We start from the raw sequence: 24,813 nt of genomic DNA on the forward strand, positions 1-24,813 counted from the left end.
CGATAGTCAGTAGTGTAGGACAGTAGAACAGCAGAAATTTGAATAAAACCGTTATTAATTTAAATCAGTTGAAACAATTTTCAATTCGCAGCTCTTTTTCTGTACTTATTATAAATATCTACTATTTAAGAAAAACAGTCAATTCAGATTAATTCTTGGTTTTATTTCACAACGACTAAAATGCGGCTTAAACAGAATCGTTTAGCTTAGCTAATAAAATTCATGCGTTCGTTTAAAATTAAGAGCATCATAATTGTTAAAAGAAAACTACGGGCTAATACAGGTTTACGAGTAAATGTAACGTGGTTATGAGAGTAGTGCTACCCCAAAACGGTTAAATGCTAGTTTTGATTTGTTTTGTCGATTTGTTGATAATTTCGCTATTGCAGATCCTACGCCCTTCTTCCCTCCGGCTTCAGTAGCTGCAACTTGGTGGAAATGGGTCTCAGCGAGGATGAGGACAATGGCGATGATGATGACGACGACGACGACAACGACAACGACGATGGTGAAGAAGATGATGATGATGATATGGATGTGGATGTTCCCGGGGATGAGGAGTACGGATAGATGGTGCTGCCACTGCTACTCGATGTGGTGAATCCCGGAGTCGTTCGACTGAATGGAGCCGGGTTGGAATGGGTGTGGGAGTACTCCGAAACGGGCTGGGGTTCTGTGCCTCGGAACTCTTGTGGCAACTCCCCTCTAAAGATCCCAAACTGCGGAGTGGTGCGAACTAGCTGCTCCAAAGGAGTCAACCCGTACTGGGAATGTCTTTGCTGAATTCCAAGATTATCCACTGCATCCAATTTGGGTGGCAATACCAAGCTACTATCCACCACCGACTTGCCATCGAAGGTGTAGAGTGCTCCACTGGGCAAGCTGGCGTGGGGAATCTTTCGGTTATCCGGTGGCAAGTAGTAGGTATCGATTCGCTCCGCAGCAGCTGCCACTCGATCATCCATCTCGAGCTCCAGCTCATCTGCATAGACGTCCTCCTCATCGGGTCCGAAGAGGTCATCCAACAGTTCCGTTTCCGTTTGCTTGGTGGTGCTGCTTGGTGGTGGCTCCTTTGTGGTGGTTGGAGCTGCTTTCTTGGTGGTCTCGTCCAGCAGTTCCTCATCATCTCCTTGGGGCAGTGGCTCCAGTTCCAGCTCCTCTTCGTTCAACTCCTCCCCGAATAGCTCATCCAAAGTGGGCTTTCTCAACTCCGAAGCGGAGGGCAGAGAGTGCTCCAAAGCTGCTGAGGGTAAACGCAATGCCGAAGCCGTGGGACTCACCTCCTTTATCTTAACCTTAAGAATCTTCGAGGCATTGGTACTGTCCAAAGGAGAGGGTATAAACATGGGCTCAAAGCTCTGGGTTTCAGTGCCTCCCTGTTGGGCAGTCAAAAATAGAGTATCCGTTTCCATCACCTCATCGATCTCGGTGCCAGGATCCTCTCTTCGATGAGCCACTTGGTCAATGATTTCCTTTGGCAGTTGGACACCCGTGCCGTCGGTTCTCATGATGGGTCGAAAACCGCTCTCCACGATCACGGTGTCCGGTTTAAAGCCTTGATTCACAGCAGGTCTCATGGCGGCGATTTCTTCAAGAGAAGGTTCCTTAACATTTAGACGTTTCACGAGGGGAATACTTGTGGTTGAACTGGAAGTGGAGATGGTTGGCGGAGTCACCACAGGCTTTGGTTCCACCTTCGCAGGTTGATTGAATAGGGCTGTGTTTTGCAGTGAACTTTGGGGTTCCAAATCGATATAGGGAACTGGAATTTTGGGCTTGCCCTTGACCTTCAGTCGTTCACCTTTGCTGATTGGCCCCAAGACGCCACCCAATTCAGTGGGTTGCCCGAGGAGCAAAACGGAGGCAGCCAGCGGTTGCAGCGGGAAGGGTTTCTCCTTGATGAAGGGTTTCAGCAATCCCGGAACCGGTTTCCTGTAGTGACTCACAATCAAGGAAGGTTGTTGCAACAGAACCGGATGCTGTTGCGGATGCAGGTGCGGATGTTGCTGCGGAAGCACAGGCCGCGAGGCGGGGACTTTCTTGATGGGAGCCGGGAAGGGACGACGGCCGGGCAGCTTGACCGGATGGAAGAGCGGAGCATTCTGCGGCGGACGCAGGAACTCGGAGAGTCCAATGGTTTTCTGTGCGAGCGCTGGAAGATTAGCGGTTAGATTGTGGTGATGCAAGTGCGGATGCGGATGAATATTCGCGGCATGCTGCGGATGGTGGTGCAGGCGATGCAAGTGCGGGGGATGGGGATGGATGATGTGGGGACCAGCTGCATAAATGGGCAGCTTTTGATTGCCAGGGGATGCGGATGCGGATGCTGAGGCGGATGCGGATGCGGATGGGGGGATGGCGGATGGAGATGCGTTCAGCTTGTGGGTGGCGTGGGTCTCGCCCAGCAGAATCTCGGGTCGCGAGCTGATCTCGTTCGGGATGACGTTCGGTTTCTGGTGCGGATTCGGGTTCTGGTTGGGATGGGGTTTCAGATTCGGATTCGGATTCGGTAGGTTCCTCAGTAGGCTCTCCTCGAGAGCCTCAGCAGCGCGGATGCCATCTGAAATCAGTTTGGTTATTTCCGAAGATTTCGTTATTTCAAAACTCAGTTTGGGCGGTGTTCCGTTCATATTGTGGTTCTTAATCAAATCGGTTTGGTGCTTCAATAAAAAATTATCGTTGGCGCTGACCTTGGTTTCGTGCCGCACGGACGCCTCTCCGGCGTAGTCCTCGTGCACGGGCGCCGGTTCCGCTGCCTCCGCCGGCAGTCGGATCTCGTGGCGATCGGAGGCGGCTCCCTTCAGTCCGCCGCCACTCGCCTCCGAATCGCATTCGTCGTGGACGTGGATCTTCCATCCAAGGTAGCGGTGCGTGAAGCAGTGGTAGTACACCGTGTCCGGCGTGCTCCTGTCCGGCTTCCAACTGATCACGCCCGGCTCACCGGCATCGCACTTGAGGGTCAGGGTGCGCTGGTAGGCGCCGAAGGACTGGTAGTCGTCCGCCGGAGGACCCTCCACGTCCGGCGTCCAGTTGCACAGGCGGCCCACGCCGGTGGGGGTCACCTGGCCGGAGCGGGAGCGATGCACTCCGGCGTAGATGCGAACGGCCTGCAAGGAGGAGTATGGTATGATATTAGAAAACATTCATAAATTACCTATTATAATTAATGATGCATTAAATCTAAAGGAACATCTCACCTTCTTCTCCTCTTCGCGTTTGTGTTCGTATCCTCCCACAGGATCATCACTGATGTAGAACGGATGGTACTTGGCTGGGATGTCTGGGTTGTTACCACCCTCCACTACGAAGGTGTAGGTCCTGCCGCGCACCACATGGATCTCGGGGATCAGGAGTCCGTTGATGTACCAGGAAATTCCCCAGCCAACATGACCTAAAATAGAAAATATTACGTTAAAAACAAACAGTATTTGGTACTTGGAAAACATATCCTATAAATATCTTATCTAATATAATATATAAATTCACTGAAACTGTATGATATAATTTAGTAATAATAGGAATTATATACCATATAATATAATAATGATAAACATTACATAAATAGGTATTAAACACTAAAATCTCACCTGTGATTGCTGGATAGCCATGCTTTCCACCCGTGGGACCCATCTGGGCGTAGAAGACTCCATCTTCCGGCTCGTGGCACTGGATGGCGGGGATGTCCCAGGCTCCATTGCTGTTCACTGGCTTCGGAGTGGGAACAGGTCGCCGTTGGGTGATGATGGCGGTTTCCTGGCGCCTCTGAGGCGGCTGGCGATGCAGTGCCTCCGCCCGGTTCTCGTAGAACTCCTCATCGGGCTCCACATTGGGTCTTCCTGCTGGGGGATAGCCTGCTCCTCCCGTTGAACTCTGGGCTGCGGGGGCGGAGTCCTCCTGTTCGGAGGAGTTGCTGCCAGGACGAGCTCCTTCCGGCAGAGGACAATTCCACTTGGGCTGACGGCCAAATTCAATCTGGTGCAAGTGTTTGTTGTAGAAGGTGTGGAAGGAGACCTCGCGGTAGTCATTCAGTGGTCCAATTGCCCAGACCACAGATTCCGCATCCGTAATCGAGATTGGAAGATCCAATCGATCCGTGGCAGCCAGGGATCTCTGGTAGGTCACAATCGAATAGCCATTCACCATGGCAGCGTTTAGCAGCCGGATGGAGTTTGTCTTCTCGGAGATCTTGGTATCGGGACAGGCGCCACGCCCACCGGAGCACTGCGCCTTGCCTTCGAGGAAGTAATCGGTGGCGAATCCATTTCCGGTTTGGGGATCCACCCAGGCAACCACTGCATCCGCACCAATCATCTGGCTGATATTCTTGTTCGGGGAGATTCCGAAGGACATGTAGTTGTTGGGTTCTGTGGGGATAGAAAATCATGTTTAATAGCTAAAATATTTAAACTTGTTTTTCCTAAAAATGAATACCTAATATGTTCTCTATCTAAAAAAGTTTCTTATTACAGAAAACAAAAGAAATTCAAATCATTTTAGTGATACTTTAAAAAACTTTAGTATTTATATTTAGAAATCCTTTTTCGAGTGCAGTCTAATTCTATAGGAAGTGTTTGCAAGCCCACAATCAACGAAAGTTGCTTGCCCCAATTCTGGCCTAACTAACCGGTCGGCAGGCATTTTCCTGGTGAAAATTCCTGTCGGCATTCTTAGCGGTTGCAAATTGCTGATCGCCGAGCTTGGAGTAAGACCAGTGGCACTGGCGGATGGATATGGCCAAAGTGTGCCCCCGATGCTCGCGATTGCAGATGCAGCGAAACAATCCGCCCGTTCCACGCGTTCCGCCCAATCTTAGCCAGCATCGAGTTGCGCAATAAAACCAGTCGTCATAATTCGCAACTTGTTATTCTGCCAGCGACGCCGATGCTGCTGCTGCTGCTTCTGCTTCTGCCATGGATGCTGCTGCTGATCGGTCAATTTGGATGCTAACTGGATTTTATTGTTGCCAACTCGGCCCCCCGACTGCCTGCTAACTGTACTCCATGAAATGTCAAAGCATCATAAATCAGCGGCGGCAGATGCTGCAGCCAACTTCTCCGACGAAGGCTTGTCACCAAATGGGATAGGTCAGGCCAAAGGGATTTGGCTCAAAGAGAACGCTTAAAACATTCCAAAAATGTTTGGAAACAGTTTCGAAAATTTAAAGATTTATGGAGATTTATCTTACAACTATTTGGTATGAGTTGTAACAGAATAGTTTTTAAATAGATATAATAATCAAATCCGTATTTTTCATTCCACCACAATCTTAAAACTTTACAAATAAACCTATTATAATCATGGCCTTTAAAGAATAATTCAAATATAATTATTTTGCTGTTACCCCTAAGATTTCTATTTTAAAGTGTCTTGATAATATCTCCATAAGAAAGTTTCAAAACCAATTAAAAATTAATAATCTTAATTATAATGCTTTTTACAGTCTGCTGAATGTCAGCGCCTGCCTTTTGAGGGCGTGGCCCAACTTCCGCCTATTAGAAACCATTAGCACTTAATGATCACCATGGACTTCCGAACTTACCCAACTTGGCCACCAATTGGACCACGATGCTCTCGCCGGCCACCGCCCAGCGAACCTCGAAGGCCAGATCGTCGTAGAGCACCTCGCAGTTGAGCTTCGACTGGAAGAGATTGGTTTAAGGGAAGGTTCGATTGGATCGGAAACGGAAGCGGATTCGGAATGGATTCGGATACGGATTGGGGGAATGTGCGGTGCGGTTGTGTGTGTGTGTGGGTGGGGAAGGGTGGTGGTGGTGGTGGGAGGGGGAGGAGAAAGCTTGGCCAAAGTCAGAATTTTGAGCATACCCGAAATGTTTGCATTTTTGTTTTGCTGTATTCGAAAGTTTTTTGCTTTTTGAATGGTTTTTATTATACAAAATGAAAAATGTTTTTTGAATTCGCTTGGGTGTTAGTAGATCACAGGAATATATGTGTGTGACTGGGTGTAGTGTGTGTTCTATGTGTGTGTGTGGGTGTGAGTGTGTTGTGGGTTTCGAGGTAGAGGAACAAATAGGATTCGGTCCCACACAGATTTCATTTTGTATAAGACGCTCCCGGAGCTCAAGCAAAAGCTGATCAAGACAACAAAACACAAATAACAAGCAGGTGAGTATTACATAGACACATATATTATAGAATGTGTTGCACATATGTATATATATATATAGTTATATATATGTATATTTTGGATCTCTCCTCCGCCGTCCATCCAGCTTACAGTCTAGGAATTTCCGGTCACGACTCGTGATGCCGGATCCGATTCGAATTGATTCGATTGATAAATATTTTGCATATAGTATACACAACAATAAATAGAGTTACACACAGTTACACCCATCAACCGCAATCAGCGATTAGCGATCCAAGATCAGCGATCACTGCTGCAGCTCGCTTAGGATCTGGTTGGCGTTCTTCTTTACCTGTGGACTGATTCCGAGCATTTTCAGCGAGGGAGGGACATTCAGGCCCTCCGGCAGGCGAACGTGGCCAAAATCCACGGTGAAGGCCTCGCACCACACGCCAAAGTGGCCAATATCGAAGATGGTCAGATCCTCCGGCAAAGTCAAAACGATAGTTTTTCTCTCGTAGCGACGGAGGGGATTCTCCTTGCCGTTCTCATCGGGAATCCTCAGACCCTCCGAGGTGGGCCTCTGTCCTCTGCCCACCCAGAATTTGGCATCTGCAAGTGGCATTTTTAAGAGAAATTTAAGAATAATCCAGGAAAGTGGTATATATAAATTTAATTTCAGTTCACTGCCTTAAACTTCGAAATTTCTAGAGTTCAAACTTCATTAAGTATTCCATTTTTTCAGGTTTTTCTTCAATATTAACATAAACTCATGACGAAATCATTTTATTGATCTAGTATAGATTGTTATTTGTTTTCTGTATTAGTACAAAAGCACTGCAGTGTGAATTCCCCTAAATGAGAAACCTTTTATTATAAATAATGCATATCATTATTATCGCTTAATATGCAGTATTCCACGAAAGCTATAAAAATGAGTTGTTTGTTTGCTGATTTTAGGAAATCAATTGAAATGGGTAATTGGTTTGTAAAGTGATAATAATTATAATCATATAATTAGCTGAATATTTAAAGCATATTTAAATAGCTGATATAATATTTAAATCAATTTTTGGTGAAGTTTAACAAACTTAATTTCTGGAATTTCTTTCTGTTTTCATTTAATAAACTCACCTGGCGCTTCTCCATCGTAACTGAAGTTTGGAACCAGCAGAGTCTGGGCGTCCACGATCACAATATTGTCGGAGGAAACGCCATGAACGCCCCTCAAAGCGTTGATCTTCTGCGGCCGAGGGAAGTCCAAGTTGGCCGGAATGGAGACATCTCCGAAGTTCACCGCGAACTCATCGCACCACACGGAGAACCACTTGATGTCGCGCAGGGTTTTTCCCTCTGGCAGCGAAAGGGTTACGTCCTTGTTCCTGTAGCGACGGGTCAGGGAGGCGGTTCCGCCCTTTTCGTCCCTCAGACGAGCGGCTCCTTCGTTGCTCGGCTTCGCCGTGTTGCCCACATAGAAGTAGGCAGCTGGCGCCTCGCCATCGTAGTTGAACTTCTTGATGAAGATGGTGCGCGAGTCCACGGCGTACACATCCCCGGAGACTCCGTGGTGCAGGCGGGTCAGGGCTCCGATCTTGGTGCCGTAATATGGGTAGGCGGCGTCTCCAAAGCTGGCCAAACCTGCAAGCAGAAACAATCAGAAGAATCGGTGAGCGAAGAAGCCAAAACAAAAGACTTAGGCAACAAACTTGGCGCTAGCTGACTCAGTGGGCAATGAATACACACCACACACGAAATCTCCGCAGCCACTTAGCGACCACTTAATTAGTCATACACTTGGGCAAAATTCGTGACCTCAGATTCGTTGAAATTTGATTTTACAAACTGTATAAATTATTAAATAGGAAAGTCAACTTCTATCATAGGCTTTTAAGCCAATCCTATTTATTATTTATAAGAATTTAGTGAGTTTAATTAAAACTATATTTTTATTTAGAAATAATTTATTTGCTTTCATAACAAATAGCCTTTAAAACTAATCTGTTATTGATTGATATAATTAAATTGAAGTCGGCGTGTGTTTCTTTTTGCTTTCAGTGCTTTTATTTACCATCCCACCGGGTTCAAGCCAAACAGATAAACCAAAACAATCAAATCAAACTCCAAAATCTACGCAAGCGGTGTGTCATAGCTTAAACTCGATTGAAGTCTTTGTTCTTGGAGCACAGGAAGTTTCGGATTTTCGGATTTACGGCAAATAAATTTGGAAAACAGACCGAAAACTCGTGAGGCGTGTAACACCAAAAAACAACAAATGAAAAAAAAACCAACCCGGTCTTAATGGGAACTAATTCTCATTAGGAGATGAATGGTTCTAAGCCGACTTTAATGGGCCAACTTTGTTTGCTTTTGTGGGCTGGCGAATTTCGTTTTGAAAAATTCCCACTTCACCTTCACAAACTTGGCTTTGCCGCTTGTTGCTTTTGTTTTTGTTGTTGTTGTTCAAATTCAATTTATCTGTGTGTTTATTACAATCTATTTGTTGCTGTTGTGTGTGCTTTGTTTTTTGCATGGGCCATAAACACGTTTGGTTTTTTAACTGCCATCAAATGGTTTGTCGGGGCGACATGGTCGCCATGGCCTGCAGTTATTTATTTTTATTTTTTTTTTATTTTTGACTTAACCCGATTGGTTTTTTTTTCTACCCGCTGGCCGGTTCACTTTTCCGTGGCCATGGCTTCGGTTGCTCCAAATTTTGCGCAGACACGGACGAGTCTTTCTCGTTTGCCAGAATCTCTGGCCAGAATCTTTGGGCCAGTTTGTCGGCCAACCGATTTTTGCCCAGCCGCCCGATTTCCGCCTGACTTGGCCCAGAATCCATCATCGATTTAAAGCTCAAAGGGGGCAGTTGCGAGATCGTATGCAAAATGCCAAAGGTGTAATTAAAAAGCACCGCACGGCAACAACAAACACGGAGCAATCGCAATCTTATTAATGATGATCGCGCTAAAGTCAGACGGAGCCATTAGGCACTCAACTATTGGCCAAGCAAACCCAACGAACTGGTTGGGGGCAATTGCCAATCATCCGAAGCGAAGCGACTCGCATTGCAAAATCAATAAATTCCAAAAGCATAAAATCGCACACAAAAAGACATAATTCAATTGGATACACTTGTACGTCAATATTTTAAGATGCTCGATATTTAAATGAACACAACAGAATGTCTGACAAAAGCTACTTCAGAATCCATAAATACCGATTCGATCTTTCGAGATTTAAGTGAATCGATTTGTTTTATAATTCGAGCTCTTAATGTTTTTCAACTTCTGAAGTTTTAAATGTCGCATTTATACAGGTTAAAAGATATAATTTGTTTTATTATTTGAACTCCTAATGATTTGAGAAATTGTAAAACGCGCAATTAAAAAAGAAAAATAAATTTGTATTTAAACATTCAACACAATATAGTATTACAGCTTAAATAGACATATTTGTCTTAACGCTTTTGTTAAAGTTTTTGTAATATTAAAATCCATGTATTAATTTCTGGTTTTCTGTACCCAATAAATATATTAAATATACATTTGCAGTACGCTTAATGATTCGCAACTCTCGTTAATTATTCGCACTGAGTGGCCAACCTACTTTCCCAGCGGCTTTTCCAGTCGCTAGGAGGTCTTCGAATTGGTATCAAGGAAACGAGCCAGCAATTTATGCAAATCTCGGGTGGAAATGCTAATGCAGTCCGTTGTCAGTGGGACAATTGTGGAGTTGGTCAGCGGTTCAACGGTCAGCGCGATCATAAAAGCTGATGAATATTCAACTGGCTGGCACCGCACTCACAAAAGATGATATATACATCGGATTCGGATTCAGATTCGGATTCAGATTCAGATTCGGAATCGTATTCGTATTCGGCACGTCATTGAGCTGTGTGGGCTCATTGTCTGGGCCATAAATACAGGCCACTAATCTAGTTTTTCGTATCGCTCAGCATCTGTATCTGTCGCTCTGCCTGTAAATGTATCTGTATCTGTCTCTGTATCTTTATCTGCAGCTGTGTCTGCATCTCGCTATCCGTTTAATTTGCATCACAATGGCACTTATAAATCATTGCCCGGGGTACTTACAGCTTAATGCGGCCAATAGGCCAAATAGCATCAGCCAAGGTTTATCCTTCATTGCCAGCATGGCTAACGGTGGCTCGTGTCTGCCTTCGCTTGTGTGTGTCAACTGCTGCTGCTTCTGCTGCTGCTGCTGCGTTTCTGTGTGGCAGTGTGGGTGTTTTGGCCAAAGGCCCTGATATTATTTAAATTTTTTGCTAGCAGGATGTGCTTATCCTGGCTTTGGGAAACACGCACACACTTTGTAGTGAGATCTTCACTCGCGAGTCGAATTCGAATTCGGTTCGGTCCACGGACCTTTTTTATTTTTTCTGAGGGGGTTTCCACTGAGGTTGGGATCTCGCGACCGAACGCAACGTACTCCAAAACCGCACTGATCGCCAACGACGCTGCGTCTGCGCTGTCAGCGAAGAGTTGAAAAACTTTCGGATCCGCCGACGTCGACGTCGCCGTCGCCACCGCCTTCTCTCCGCTCCCGCTCTCGCTGCCGACGTCGGCAGAACTGTTTGGAGTCTGGTTTTGCCCGCAATGTTCCTACTGTTGCTGTTTAAGCTGTTGCTGTTGCTGCTGTGTGTTGTTGATATGGCTCTTACTGCTGCCAATGTTGCTGCTGTTACTGCAGTTGGTGTTGCTGTTAAGCTTTTGTAGTTGCTGCATCTGCACTTGATGTTGCTGCTGCTTAAACTGTTAATATTGCTGCTTAATTTTAAATAGTTTGCAACTCCAATTGCTGCTGAGAGTGTTTCTGGATGTGCTTATTGCTTTTTCTAAATCTATTTCTATATCGAAGTTGCTGCCAATATCATTGATCTAGCTGCTGTCTTTATCTTTATTGCGGTTACTGCTGTTGTGCTTAAATATTGCTGTTGTAATGTTCTGCTGTTGCTACTTTTGCTTTAGCTCTGAGTTTTGCTGTTGCTGCTGTTATTGTTATTGCTCTTACTGTCACTGCTGTTATTGTTGTTGCTGTTACTGTTGCTGCTGTTACTGTTGCTGTTGTATCCACACTGTTACCGTCTTTTTGTTTGTGATAGCCAAGCCAACCACTGACCCACTGTTGCTGCTGTTGTGTTGTTGTTGTTGTTGTTGCTGCTGCCCGTCTCATCAACGTCGGCAATAATTATTGCGCCGTCGTCGCCGCAGTCCTCTCTAAAAACGCAAAACTTCAAACGTCTTTCTGCCGCGGCGCCTTTTCGGCCAAGTTAAATACATTTTTTTTGCACACCTTCTGTCATTTTTCTTGTCTTCTCTTGAGTTTTTTTCGTTGCCCATTTTGCTGTTTGTTGCTGGTGAATTTAAATGTTATTCTGCGTGTTGAACTTGTTTCGCCGCTAATGCAATTTATTTTTGTCAAATTATGGTCGAAAGCTATTCGGAAATCTCGAATACTCGATACCCACTTTTGTTTGGCATTACATGCGGATTTTATTTCCTGCACATTTAATTTGTTTATTCCCTTTTGCAGCTGTTTCCGCGATAGTTGTAATCTAATTTACACCAATTGTCTATTTTGACTCACTTTAAGGCCACTTAAATATATACTGCTGATTGGTATATAATACTTACTTTAAAATAAAAACAATTCCAATAGCAATGATTTTTATTTATTAACATTCACAACATAACTACAAATTGATTTTTTGTTTGTTTATGTGCTGTGATTGCTGATAGGTTTATGCTGATATTATCGCACCTTTCCAATTGAATAAAACGAAAAAAACAATTGGCTATTATTCATTCCCAATTCCCTTTCATTGCACTTTCGATTGTTCCCGCGGTTACTGGATTGGATTACCGGATTACCGGATTAGATAATCAGCTGTGGCTGCTAATTTTTCGTGATGGATTAAATCGCCGGTTCGAAGGTGAAAGAAAGCAGATTGGCAATTCGTGATTCCGTTGCCAAGTTCACAATCTGGGGATCGCTCGTTTTTGCCTGCGGCTTCAAACTCCAAGAAAGGGAAAAGATCACAATAGGTCAGATTGTAAGTGTGCAGTGAGCAGCGCTTGTTAATCGTTTGCTTCCCGCTTACATAATTCAATTAGGGCCTCGGTCATAATGGAGATAATTTCTGGGAGTCCAACAAAGCGGCGACATTGGACCAAGTCAAGGCGAACTGGAAGTCTAGGTTTGGGCATCCTTTTGTTCTTGGCCAAGGCCCTGAATCTTTTGTGGGCTTTGTGGCTGCATTCGGGCTTTGTTCGCCATATAACGCTTGGCTTATAATCCCTCTTTTGTGGCAGCAAACAAAAGCCAACGGCGAATCAATAACCTCTGGCCGATGACGACGTTTATATCCCCAAATGGCGTTATGATTTTTGCAAATTCAAATTAGGTTTCAAAAGATACAGATTTGCCTAAGTGGTGCCAAAAACCGTTTTTTTTTCCATCGATTTTTGCAACTTTGTTGGTGGTTTGGAGCAGACGAAGGCGACGTGATCGGCGATTATACATGTGGAGCGTGTAATTATAAGGGAAATGCTGAAAATACTGAAATGAGGCAAAAACGCACATTTCGTATAAATTACCGACAGTCATCATGTTTCAGGTCGCCTCATCCATATGCTTCTTTCACTTTGAAAACCGGCAGACGAACAAAAAGTCATATTGCTGTTGTAAAACGCTTTCATAATCAACTCGCTGCGAAGGTGGAGCCATCGGGGAACCTCTTTTTCCAGCCGCCTTTCCCACTCCCCCAATCCCCTTCTCTTTACCGAAAAATCAAGATTCGCCCTGGACTACACTTAAAAAAATACTCACGAAAGGTTGATGTATAGTTGTAATTAGGAATAAACAGCACACATGGTTTTTTTCTAAAAAAAAACATTTTATTTTAAACTTTAACTTATATTTAACAAAATTAGCTATGAAATCTTGTCATATATCTTATGGGTAGCAAATTCTAAAAATAAAATTGATTTCCGAAGATAATTACATAGTATGTAATATTTTAATCATTTATTATCATTTTTGAACCAGACACTTATTTCGAGTAATGCATAACTTTTTTGTCCAGTGTGGGACTGCCTCAATGTGCGTAATTTGTATTGCCATAAAATTAGTTTTTAATTTCCCAACTGACATTGGGAACAAAGCGAACCCCGACCGATCCAGCGGCCAGACAAAAACACGAACAAACATTATTAATTTAGCTACCACTTTTGGCTGCCCAGCTGGTCTTCTTCTGGCCACTTTCGCATTTGCATGGCCAACTCGGCTGGAGCCCATTAGATTTATGGCTCTAAGCCGGCGCCTGTCCTCTTCTGTCTCTTTCAGCGAGTTGATTGATCCGAAAATTATGCACGAGCACGATAAAGTCTGGAGATCCCAAACAAATCCGACCAGCCACATCCATATCCATGATGATGGAGTCCGAGTGTGTCGCGTAATTAGCCTTTGTTATGCGAATTTCTTTGGGTGGCTCTTATCGTTGATTTATAACCACCGGTTGGAGGTGGCATATCATCTGGTGGATCTCTGGCCTCAAGAAAACCGAACAGTTCATCATCTTTCTGGTGCGGAGAAAGTGGCGGCTCGCTTCTGGGATCCGCATACTATATAGTGCATTATCTATGCGTCGGCGATCGTTTCCCTTTCCTGACTCGCTGTCAGCATTTCCTCTCACTTGCATCATGCATTTCAAGTATCGCAGTATCGTATCAAGGTGCGAGCTTTCGATTCGATACTGCTGCCAAGCAACGCGGGCTAAGGTCAAGCTCAAATCGTTCGGATCGACATGGGGGGCCTGTCCCAAATAAATAAAGTGAATTAATAGAAATATAGCTGGTCTATTAGGCACTGAAGCTACATATTTGAAAATTTAATCACGAAAAGAAAGCAAGTGCTGAGGAATCGAAGAGGGGATTACCCTAGGACTTCGAATTTAGTTAACCACTTAATTACAGAATATATTTATTATTCATTTCTCTAATACAAATGCATTTTTTAAACATTTTTAAATCTCAATAATTAGATTACTTTTTCCAAAAAGCTTTAATTTTAAATTATAATATGTTACTTAAATGTGTTTTATTACATTTTAAGCCCTGCCTAATTTTGTATTTAAAATCTCCATTAATCCAATGATGAGACAAATTTTAATGGCTTAAAAACAAGAATAACTGCTCAGCCAAAATCTCATTGACGGTGACCAGTTTATGATAATAAGCAGATCCACTGCTGACCACTTAATTACAGGGTATGCAAATTGGAAAGGCAGCTTAGCTTAATTTACGACCCGCTGACAAGGCACATTCTAATCAGCCGAGTCGTCAGTTGGAGCGAAAATAACATTCACCTTCTATGGCCAAAAAAAAAAAAAACGAAAAAATAAAAATAATAAAAACAATGTGAACAAGGCAAAGTTGAATTTGTTATCAGTTTGTTTGTTTAGCCAGGCCAATCGCGTGCCTTAGATGTTAATTAATTTAATTAGTCGCGCACACACAGCCAAGAAGAACCAAGAGATGACCTTGATGGGAGTGATGGAGTGGGAGCCCCTTGGCTGCACATTGTTTATGACTTGATTGTTCAGCTGCGAACACCTTGCCACCCACCCCTCACCTCCCCCTTCCCCTCCCCCATTCCGCCCACCTGCCGCTTCTTCGGCGACTCAAGGTCACAGCAAATCTCCACGATGGCTTCTAATTTGAATTTTACAACATGCACTTACTTTTATGCTTTGCATTGCGAATAATGCTGTTTGTATTTGCCCGTCTTATTTATGGCCGCAGCTCGTGTAATTAATCTTCTGTAAAGCAGCAATAAATGCGAGATGCGAACTGCAAAATGCGAATGCAGCATCAGAAGTTCGAGTACAAAGTCGCAGATAGATATTTTCGCTGGCTGGCATAAATTTCCTGGCTGGCTTATTTATCATCTTGCCATTTTCATTTGGCGACGCTTTATGGCATTTTCTGTGGAAGTTAGTAGCTTGACTAAGTTGGTGGGTGTGTTGCCAATTGGATGCTGAATGCTGGCTGGCTGGCTGGCTGGCTGGAGGTGCAGCCAAAAAGTGGCACTTACGTACTTTGTTTGTGCATACTGCTCAACACAGCATTGATGAGTTGGGCAAATATTTGAGTGTTTACCCACAAGTGCGGCAGACAAGTCCGAAATTAAGACGTCAAGGAAATATATAACAAATATTAAATATGCGGCAGGCTTGAATGGTTTGAGATGGAAGCCTGTTTGCTTTGTTTGAGTATTTGTAAATACAATTTTAATATTTATATGGAGTAAGTCGACTCAAGGCAAATGCAAGTCATTCCAGAATTTCCCACGACTCAAAAAAACTAATTAAACTGGTTTGAGGTGAACAAATTTACTAATTACCCTAAATTATGAAAAGGGCAACTCTCTCAGCTTTGTTAACCACTGTTAAGGCATCTGCAATTAGCCACAGAGCAACAATAGTTTTGCATACATTTCTTGGGCGCCGTGAAAATCCGATGAGGCAATCGCAGTTACAACAGCGAACTCAGACGGAGAAACAAACGAATAACGGCCCACGCACAGACGGTAATTAACTGGCACATGGACAGACAAAATGCACTTAAAAAAAGTATGCAGCTTTTATTTAGTTACATAAACTCATATGTACTTTTAAAAAAGCAGATGGGTTTCTGATTTCTAAATATAAAAAGTTAAAAAATGTTTTTTTTTTACGTTTATAAATAAGAAAAATTGGCTAAGTTTAAATTTTAAAATATACTAATTGTTTTCAACGTATTTTCAGTAAAATGTTAATTTTATTCGGAACTATTTCTTTTGGTGTATTTACATGCGAACCGAAATGCACCAAAGTAACTTTGTGCATATGACTTGAGGATGCCTTTTGAGCATTTGTGTGTTTTTTTTGTATGTAATTATGTTTGTACCAAGATCCACACAATGAAGACATGTGGGAGAGGCAGACCTCCGACTGATGATCACAGCCGACACACGTGTCTTTTAAGACAAGAAAGAAATGGGGTTTTCCATAGGGATAGGAAGGAAGAGCAATTTAATGCACACTTGATGGACACCAGAATTAACTGGAAGATTGCGACACAACAATAGCTCAGAGCTACAGTGGACAATCTAAAGTCATATTTATTTATCAAAGTCAATGGCTAGACTGACACACTTTAAGAGACTGATAAAGCAAGAACTAGCGAAAGAAATACGAATAACATTGAAAGAAGATTGCTATATGAATCCGAAGCTTTTATACCCTTGCACTTATACGAACCTATATATAAAACCTATAAAATGCAATGAAATAAGCTACCCTATTAGTTTTTTGTTATGTTTTTTCAAGCATACCCAGGAAACGAAAATTCGTATATACAAAATTCCAAAAAAGATAATAGTTAGAACCAATACACACCAATTTACAGCTTTTAATTATTGGTTTTATTTATTATTTTTTTCAAATTGGTGTTAACGAAGTAAAATATAAATATTTTTAAGGTATTAAAATGTCATTTTTATTCTTAACAATTGTCTTAGCCGAACTATAATACCCTCCTCATGGAAAGGGTATAAAAACAAAGCAACGACACGCGCTGAAAGTTAACAGAGCCGCTCGCTGTTATCTAACAGAGGTGGAGAGCAATTGACCGCTCTCTATGTTTAGAATATGTAACGGTTAAGCGCCGCGTGGGAGCTACCGCCTCTCCCTCAATTTCAGACCGTCTGGTATTTTCAAGTGTTTTCGAAAATTTCTCTACCGATCAGTTTGAAAAGACACGCCAAGCAGTGCGAAACGTTCCGATCGCTGGGAAAATAGGAAAAATTAAGAACCCAAACAAAAGTTCGGAAGTTCGCGTTCTTTCAATCAAAAGTAATATTTTGTTAATTAATTACTAAGCAAACAAACACAAAATGCACAGCAAACTTTTGGACGAGGTAGGTAATCAAATTAAGCCAATAGATCGGTTTATTTCACATTGGTTAATCTATTTTGGAACGATTCGAATAATTTATTGGAAGCACTCTTAGTTAGTCATCTTCATCCTGGGATGACTTGTTTCCTCGGAGTCATCGTGTTATTTACAACCATCTGCATCATAAACATTTCGTTGGCTCGGAAAATTCGTTGGCGAAAAAGCATTCTTTTGTTGTTGCAGAATAAAGAAAAGACAAAGCGTTATTGAGGAAACGTTTTCAGATTCTGGAAACTTAACCAAATTAAACAAACAAATTAATGACAAGTCGGACTACTAGACTTGTTTCCAGACGAAGTGTGACGCTCGTAATAATAATATATCCCCAAATGGGTCTTAATTATGGTTTAAAGTAGTTTGTAGCCAAACTGGTTTTCAAAGAGTCACCGTTTTGATTGAATTGAATATTCAATGCAGCATAAAATTTACTTATTTTCTTATCGGCATTAAAAACTAATAAAGGTGTGCACAAGTTAGATATTAAATAATCAACACCCAGAAAAATACAACTGGAAATCTAAAGATAAAGTAATATAAACTGGTGGTTCTTTTAATAACTAACCACAGTTTGCAGTTACTAATACCTTTGATAAACAATAACTTTACACAAATACTTTCGGTTTTGAAAAAGACAGTGTTTTTCTGTGCGTTTCCATGTTAGTAGCTTATATTTTCAATCAAGAAAGCATTTATTTTCTTTGTGTAGTCAGACCCAAGTTCTAGTTCAACAAGCCATTACTTAACATGTGGGTTACGAAATAATGCAAAACAGCGAGTGCAAACAAGCTTCGCAGCAATTGCCATTATCAAATTCAGACCGATTACAGAATCAGCTGGCTGAGCATTTTACATCACATACGGGCGGCATACGTGATGAGTGCCACTGATTGTTGACCCTCTGCTGTAATTTTCCATACACACACGCCTTTGTAATGGAACCGTATGTATAGAGACCCTCCGGATAACACCCCTTCCTTCGCCAGTGATTTATTTTCGCGGATCTGTTAGCGTCAGAAGATCGACAGCTGACCCGAAGTCTTTCCCATTTTCCCACTTTCGATCACTTCAGGTGTGCTCGTTCGGCGATTTTCCCTCGGCTGCCTTTGAGTCACGCCAACTATTTTTACTCTCGTTTTTCATCTTCAAAATTCTCGCTCAAGCAATTTAAATTTATTTTATTTAACCACACTCACGCCTTCGGGAAACAGGGAAAACGAAGAGAGTGAGAGCTCCCACAACAAAAATGATATATGTATATTACTTTGTTTACCAAACCGATTTTCTATTGCTCTTCTGTCGGCAAATGAAATGTTTGGCATAAATCTAAGAGGGATTGATTTTAACACAAAACAATCTATCATTATTTGTTTAGACGTCATTTCACAGTGTTTTAGCCGCATTTGCTGATGCAAAGCCATTATACCCCTTTTTGAAATTTATTTAGGAACAAGAGAATGTGTGAATTTTCAATTTTACGTTGACTGATTTCTGTGAATGAGCACGGATTTCGGTCTGTGGGTTTTTGTCAGGCGGAATTAACATTTTGACGTGCACAGGAATTTGTTAATTAGCATACGTTAAAAAGGTGAACAAAGAGCACTTTTACACTAGGAAAAAAACTACAAAACATCATCATAGAAAAGAAAGCAATTCGTAAATTTGTACACCATTCTACACGTCCAATTTTAAAGCCAGTTGAAAATAATTTATACCATAGAAATATTTATAAAACAAGATAGATAAGAAATATGAATTAAGAAGGTAGCTTTAGACTTTTTTTAGATTTTGACTTATACATAATGTTTTGATGTTTTTAGGAACTTGTTTATATTTATTTATATTCTGTTTTATGGCAGTGCACTTAGTTGATATATTAGTAGATTAGCCCAGGGTTCGAAATTGTTCGCGCGTGCCCATTAGCAGTCGGTCAATCGGTCAGTCGGGGAGATAACGAACTGATCCAGCCCCCGCAGAGTCCGGTCGGAGATTGTGGGATTAGCCAGACGAGACGGCGCACCCGATAAGCTACTATATGCTATATACCAAGAAAGATTAGCTCGTGAATTAACGGAGACCTTCACCCGCTTGCATACTTCCAGCTGAACGAGAATGGCTATATTGTCATCGAGGATTTCCTCACGCCCGAGGAAGTGGACTCGCTCTTCCAGGCGGGAAGAGCTCTCTGCCTGGATGCTCCCCAGAACAACCGGAAGATCTTCAGCACCATCAAGCAGGAGGATGCGCAGGGCAAGGAGATGTACTTCATGGAATCTGGAGACAAGGTGCGCTACTTCTTCGAGAAGGGAGCGGTGGGAGATGAGGGTCAGCTGCTGGTGGATCCCATGATCGCTCTGAACAAAGTGGGACATGCTCTCCATGTGGAGCACCCCACCTTCAATGCGATCACCTTCAGCAATCGGGTTCGCGAGATCTGCTGGCAGCTGAACTACAATCGCCCCGCCGTCTGCCAAAGTATGTACATCTACAAGAATCCCGGAGTGGGAGGGGAGGTCACTCCCCACCAGGACTCGTGGTTCCTGCACACCGATCCCAACTCGGCGGTGGGCTTCTGGCTGGCCCTCGAGGATTGCACTCTGCAGAATGGGTGCCTGCAGTTCATCAAGGGATCGCACAAGAGTGGCGTGCACAGGCGGTACCTCCGCAATCCCGACAAGGAGGCCAGCGAACTGATGGTCTACGACCGGGCAGCTCCCATCTATCCGCAGTCCAGCTTCACCCCGATGCAAGTCAGCAAGGGTGAGTATCTAAAAATATAGATATCTATTATAGAGCTTTAAAAAAAACCTAGATAATTATAAAAATTTTTATTAGATCACTCCGAGTTAACCAAATCAATAGAGAACTTGTAATTTTAATTTGAACTTGCATGTTCTAAGATAGTCATACTATTTTTGAAAGACTTTAGACTGACACAAATGTTTGATTAGCTGCTTTCTAGTTTTTTCTTTTTAACGTTTCTTATTATAGAATGCCCAAAAACAGTTGTTTGTTGAGTACTTATCTTTGTTCACTATGATAACTTTTAAGCACGTTTTAGGAAAATAAACATTAGAATGATTTAGAATTGGGAATTCCCAACCATTTGCTAATCTACAATTTGTTTTGTATCTGCTTCAGGCACTTGCATCCTCATCCACGGAAATGTGGTGCACAAAAGCGAGCCGAATCGTTCGCAGAAGAGCCGACATGCCTACACTTTCCACGTAATCGAGACTGAGAATAATGTCAAGTATTCAGAGGACAATTGGTTGCAGGCGCCGAAGGACAAGCCGTTCCCCGTCCTTTTTGAGCGCAAGGCCTGAGGATCTGATCGAGATCGTGATTCGGTATTTTCGCATATAAGTCTCTAGTGAATTTTTAAGTTTCGTTGTACACGCCAAGATGTATGAAGTAATTGTAAATGTAATAAACAAACTTCCTATTGTAATTTTGATTTTAAACTGGATTTAAGCATGGATCAAGCAGTGTGTGAGCTGGTCCGAAACTTCGCTAACATATAAGCAGTTTATTGGTTATGTTGAAGCAGTTGTAAGCAGTTGATTGTCATAGATAGTAAGGAGCTAATGACCGACCTTATAACACTTTACAAATAAAATTTAAATGATAACATACACGAAGACCACGGTCAAACGAGTACAGTAAACACACAATAGCGAAGACTTGTGTAACAGTCAAATATTCAAACCTAAAAATTAGAAAAAACAAAAATATAACTGAACTTGAAACAACCTGTAATGAAATTCACTTGATAACAACAAATCTTCTTAATGAGTTTTGACTGTTAATCTTCTTATTTATTGTACAGAATTATAATCTATACCCCCAGTGAATTTAACTCAAACAAGTTATTCCACCGTCCAAAATTCTCGTTCGTTGGATGCATGAGAACATTTTAAATTTGATAAAATTATCTGGGTCCGAGTCGCGCGTTGGCGTTACGATCGTTAGAGAGATAACTCTATTAGCAGTAGGGCAGTGGAACTCGGACTCGGACACTAGCTAACACAAGTCAGTAGGCTGTCAGCTCTCAAGCACAACAGATCGTGGTATACTATATAGTACTTTGGGATCCATTACAATGTCTTCCAACGAGTGGGAATCTGATGAGGAGATCCAGTATTTCCGAGAGTATCTGCGCATTCCGAGTGTGCATCCCAATCCAGATTATGGTTAGTATCTGAAAGATAATTCTGACAAACAACAAGTGCACCGATAAAGACAAACAAGCAACTCAAATGTATACTATATTTTGTTTAAATATTTTTTATATTATAATGTATTTTATATTAGATGGAAAATCAGTTAAATTTTTTTTTGTTATTTACACTTATAGTACCTTGCGTTGAATTTCTGAAACGTCAGGCAGAGCAAATAGGTCTGTCCATGAATGTATATTATCCAGCAAATGATCAGAACCCCGTGGTGATTCTGACTTGGAAAGGACTTGAGCCAGAGTTGCCTAGCATTCTGTTGAACTCCCACATGGACGTAGTGCCCGTTTTTCCGGAAAACTGGACTCACCCACCTTTTGGAGCGGAAATGGACGAGGAGGGTCGCATTTTCGCCCGAGGAACTCAGGATATGAAATGTGTGGGAATGCAGCATCTTGCAGCGGTTAGAGCACTGAAAAAAAGTGGGGCTAGATTCAAGCGAACTATCCACATCTCATTCGTGGCGGGTTGGTATTTAAAGTTATTTAGTTCATTAAGATTTTCTTAATATTAATAGTTTATTAATCAGATGAAGAAATGGGTGGTCGCCTCGGAATGAGACCCTTTGTGAACACACTCGATTTTAGAGCCCTTAATGTGGGATTCGGGTTGGATGAGGGCTTGGCTTCTCCCGGCGATGATTTTCCTCTTTTCTACGCAGAAAGAGCAGTGTGGCGTAAGTGACCTTCTTAGTTACCTAATTTTTGAATATTTTATTATCTATTAAATTTATTTATTCCCCCAAAAGGTGTTTATTTCCATATAAGTGGAACAGCAGGACATGGATCCCTGTTGCTGCCCAATACAGCAGGCGAAAAACTAAACTACATTGTTGGAAAGATGATAGCCTTACGGAGAACGCAAGTCCAGAGACTAGAAAATAATCCAGAATCGGTAATTGGCGACGTTACAACCATTAATTTGACCAAAATCAGTGGAGGAGTTCAAAGTAATGTGGTGCCTCCTCAACTGATGGTTTGCTTCGATTGTCGATTGGCTTTGGATGTGGATCATGAGGAGTTTGAAGCTACTGTAGGTTGTTAACTTATTATATTTTAATCATTTAAAATCATATATACTTTATTTAAAGCTCCAAAAATGGTGTAATGAAGTGGGAGGTGGCATTGAGATCACCTACGAGCAAAAACAACCCAAAGTGCCTCCCACCGCCATTGATAATAGTAATCCCTTCTGGCTGGCTTTTAAAAAGGCAACCGATGAGTTGTAAGTAAAGCATCTTAATTAGACTTTTACTGCTAATCTTAATATATTGTTTTTATTTCAGAAAACTTAACCTCAAACCGCAGATCTTTACTGGTGGCACCGACAGCAGATATATTCGCCAAGTTGGCATTCCAGCTTTGGGATTCTCCCCCATGAATAATACACCAGTACTTCTCCACGATCACGATGAGTTTCTCAAAGCGGATACCTATCTTAAGGGAATAAAGATATTCCAAAAAATTATAAGCAACATAGCAAATGTTTAAATAAACCCCATTATCTACCCTTTGTAACATTATTATATAAACATAGTATAAATAAACTTATATGTGGTTAAAAAAAAATGACATTGACACACCTTTGGCATCCATATCTTGCCTTTATGATGGATTCTTCTTGAGATAGCACTTTGTCTGGAGATAAAAGGTGTTAAATTTAGATTACTTTCAGTAGGCAAGTTCCAGTTTTGGATTCAGTTTTATCTGAGTTCTTGAGAGAAACACAATGGCCGCCACGAAGTGGGAATCCAATAAGGAGATTGAGTACTTTAGGGAGTATCTTCGGATTCCAAGTGTGCATCCCGATCCGGACTATGGTGGTTACTTAAAAGATTACGTAGTGTTCAAATAGATAACTTTTATTTTTTTTTTAGAGCCTTGTGTTGACTTTCTAAAGCGTCAAGCAAAAGATTTGGATTTACCTATACAAGTTATCTATCCTTTCAACGAACAAAATCCTGTGGTGGTTTTGACATGGGAGGGCCTTCAACCCGAATTGCCCAGCATCCTACTGAATTCTCACATGGACGTGGTTCCTGTTTTCCCGGAAAACTGGACCCATCCACCGTTTGGGGCAGAGATCGATGAGGATGGTCGAATTTTCGCCAGAGGCACTCAGGACATGAAATGTGTGGGAGTGCAGTATTTGGCAGCCATCAGGGCCTTAAAAGCAAGCGGATTGAGGTTTAAAAGAACCATTCATATTTCCTTCGTGCCAGGTGAATATATATAATATTCTTTACATTTTCTTATTAAACAGAATATATTTTAGATGAAGAACTAGGGGGCCGTAAAGGAATGTTACACTTTGTTTCCAGCAAGGAATTTAAGTCGCTTAACATTGGATTTTCTCTGGACGAGGGAATCGCCTCTCCAACTTCTGAGTTTCCAGTTTTCTATGCCGAACGAACCGTGAAACGTAAGTAAATCATAAGTACAATGCAGGTTAAAGCTAACTATATCTGATTCCAGGTGTAATATTTAAAATCAGTGGCTCAGCAGGACATGGCCTGCTTTTAATGCCAAACACTGCAGGCGAGAAATTGAGCTACATAACCCGAAAGATGATGGAGTTCCGGGAGGGACAAGTTAAACGGTTAAAAAATAACCCAGAACTACAGATCGGCGACGTGACCACCATTAACTTGACCACTGTGGATGGCGGAGTTCAGAGCAATGTGGTGCCTCCTTTGCTGACCGCCTGTTTCGATGTTAGATTGTCTCATAACATAAATGTTATAGAATTCGAGGCTCAAGTGCGTTTGACATACAAGAACTTTTAAATATATTAATATGAATCCTTTTCAGTTGGCCAAATGGTGCGAAGAGGCTGGTGGAGATATCGAGCTTGATTTCGGTTTAATAAGAAGGAAAGATCACACTCCACCCACAGTGACCAATGATTCAAATCCATTTTGGGTGGCTTTCAAAAGTGCCACAGATGAACTGTAAGTTGTAAATTATGCTCCAAGCACTTATATCTATTAATATTATTTTTCAGGGGTCTTTCAACCAAACTTCAAGTGTTTCCCGGAGGCACTGACAGTCGTTATCTACGAAATGAGGGCATTCCAGCTTTGGGATTTTCTCCAATTAATAATACTCCAGTGCTTCTGCACGACCATGATGAATTTCTCCATGCAGAGACCTACTTAAAAGGTGTGGAGATATACAAAAAAATTATTGGCAATTTAGCCAACGTTTAAAGTTTATATTTGAAAAATCGTTAACTAAATAAATGTTATATTTTGTTTTAAAATTTTTAAGTCGACATTTACTCTGCACGTAGATAAGTATTAATTTGTTCGCCCAACTTATAACTTACATTACTCGGTTCGATACTTAGCTGTCTTTAGCAAAGGTTTCAACCTAACATGAGTAACAACTTATCTAGACCATAACCATTTTATTTAGAACATTTTAGTTTGAATTTCGTCTAAGACATATTTAAAATATTATTAATTTGCTTAATTATTTTA

The 24,813-nt window shown here is 41.9% G+C and overlaps 4 protein-coding genes across 5 annotated transcripts; 3 read left to right on the forward strand and 1 right to left on the reverse strand.

The window, feature by feature from the left end:
• Nucleotides 1–142: 142 nt before the first annotated feature.
• LOC108098933 (protein Skeletor, isoforms B/C) lies at nucleotides 143–10,552 on the reverse strand. Of its 2 annotated transcripts, XM_017202139.1 has the most exons (8): nucleotides 10,177–10,552; nucleotides 7,220–7,723; nucleotides 6,438–6,697; nucleotides 5,540–5,639; nucleotides 3,588–4,364; nucleotides 3,198–3,391; nucleotides 2,691–3,107; nucleotides 2,427–2,560 (listed from the first exon to the last, which is right to left on the reverse strand). In XM_017202139.1, the coding sequence occupies exons 1-8, from the start codon at nucleotides 10,235–10,237 to the stop codon at nucleotides 2,519–2,521; spliced, it is 2,355 nt and encodes a 784-aa protein (XP_017057628.1). In that variant the 5' UTR covers nucleotides 10,238–10,552; the 3' UTR covers nucleotides 2,427–2,518. The 2 variants fall into 2 exon arrangements, with proteins under 2 accessions (XP_017057627.1, XP_017057628.1); XM_017202138.1 differs by having other exon boundaries at nucleotides 143–3,107.
• A 6,326-nt stretch (nucleotides 10,553–16,878) lies between these two features.
• On the forward strand, nucleotides 16,879–20,732 carry LOC108098941 (phytanoyl-CoA dioxygenase domain-containing protein 1). The gene is made up of 3 exons (XM_017202148.1): nucleotides 16,879–17,062; nucleotides 19,200–19,857; nucleotides 20,239–20,732. The coding sequence occupies exons 1-3, from the start codon at nucleotides 17,039–17,041 to the stop codon at nucleotides 20,421–20,423; spliced, it is 867 nt and encodes a 288-aa protein (XP_017057637.1). The 5' UTR covers nucleotides 16,879–17,038; the 3' UTR covers nucleotides 20,424–20,732.
• A 299-nt stretch (nucleotides 20,733–21,031) lies between these two features.
• Nucleotides 21,032–22,900, forward strand: LOC108098940 (aminoacylase-1). The gene is made up of 6 exons (XM_017202147.2): nucleotides 21,032–21,290; nucleotides 21,455–21,799; nucleotides 21,862–22,008; nucleotides 22,081–22,364; nucleotides 22,423–22,556; nucleotides 22,618–22,900. Exons 1-6 carry the CDS (start codon nucleotides 21,200–21,202, stop codon nucleotides 22,820–22,822), a joined length of 1,206 nt encoding a protein of 401 aa, XP_017057636.1. The 5' UTR covers nucleotides 21,032–21,199; the 3' UTR covers nucleotides 22,823–22,900.
• Nucleotides 22,901–23,058: 158 nt separating this feature from the next.
• LOC108098775 (aminoacylase-1B-like) lies at nucleotides 23,059–24,586 on the forward strand. The gene is made up of 6 exons (XM_017201909.1): nucleotides 23,059–23,151; nucleotides 23,209–23,553; nucleotides 23,607–23,753; nucleotides 23,807–24,090; nucleotides 24,143–24,282; nucleotides 24,336–24,586. The coding sequence occupies exons 1-6, from the start codon at nucleotides 23,061–23,063 to the stop codon at nucleotides 24,538–24,540; spliced, it is 1,212 nt and encodes a 403-aa protein (XP_017057398.1). The 5' UTR covers nucleotides 23,059–23,060; the 3' UTR covers nucleotides 24,541–24,586.
• Nucleotides 24,587–24,813: the final 227 nt, after the last annotated feature.

This window comes from Drosophila ficusphila, unplaced genomic scaffold, assembly GCF_018152265.1.
Source record: "Drosophila ficusphila isolate 14025-0441.05 unplaced genomic scaffold, ASM1815226v1 contig_791, whole genome shotgun sequence".
Classification (NCBI taxonomy): Eukaryota; Metazoa; Arthropoda; class Insecta; order Diptera; family Drosophilidae; genus Drosophila; species Drosophila ficusphila.

What these genes read in the sequence shown, in the direction of transcription:
- LOC108098941 (XM_017202148.1), top strand. Translation starts at nt 17,039, where the DNA reads ATGCACAGCAAACTTTTGGACGAG. An exon ending in ACAGCAAACTTTTGGACGAG is followed by an intron (nt 17,063 to 19,199) that starts GTAGGTAATCAA and finishes GCATACTTCCAG; the next exon opens with CTGAACGAGAATGGCTATAT. An exon ending in CCCGATGCAAGTCAGCAAGG is followed by an intron (nt 19,858 to 20,238) that starts GTGAGTATCTAA and finishes TATCTGCTTCAG; the next exon opens with GCACTTGCATCCTCATCCAC.
- LOC108098940 (XM_017202147.2), top strand. Translation starts at nt 21,200, where the DNA reads ATGTCTTCCAACGAGTGGGAATCTGATGAGGAGATCCAGTATTTCCGA. An exon ending in ATGAGGAGTTTGAAGCTACT is followed by an intron (nt 22,365 to 22,422) that starts GTAGGTTGTTAA and finishes CTTTATTTAAAG; the next exon opens with CTCCAAAAATGGTGTAATGA. An exon ending in AAAAAGGCAACCGATGAGTT is followed by an intron (nt 22,557 to 22,617) that starts GTAAGTAAAGCA and finishes TTTTTATTTCAG; the next exon opens with AAAACTTAACCTCAAACCGC.
- LOC108098933 (XM_017202138.1), bottom strand. Translation starts at nt 10,237, where the DNA reads ATGCTGGCAATGAAGGATAAACCTTGGCTGATGCTATTTGGCCTATTG. An exon ending in TTACGATGGAGAAGCGCCAG is followed by an intron (nt 6,698 to 7,219) that starts GTGAGTTTATTA and finishes TGCCACTTGCAG; the next exon opens with ATGCCAAATTCTGGGTGGGC. An exon ending in AACGCGAAGAGGAGAAGAAG is followed by an intron (nt 3,108 to 3,197) that starts GTGAGATGTTCC and finishes TCCTCCTTGCAG; the next exon opens with GCCGTTCGCATCTACGCCGG.
- LOC108098775 (XM_017201909.1), top strand. Translation starts at nt 23,061, where the DNA reads ATGGCCGCCACGAAGTGGGAATCCAATAAGGAGATTGAGTACTTTAGG. An exon ending in TCATATTTCCTTCGTGCCAG is followed by an intron (nt 23,554 to 23,606) that starts GTGAATATATAT and finishes AATATATTTTAG; the next exon opens with ATGAAGAACTAGGGGGCCGT. An exon ending in TGCCGAACGAACCGTGAAAC is followed by an intron (nt 23,754 to 23,806) that starts GTAAGTAAATCA and finishes ATCTGATTCCAG; the next exon opens with GTGTAATATTTAAAATCAGT.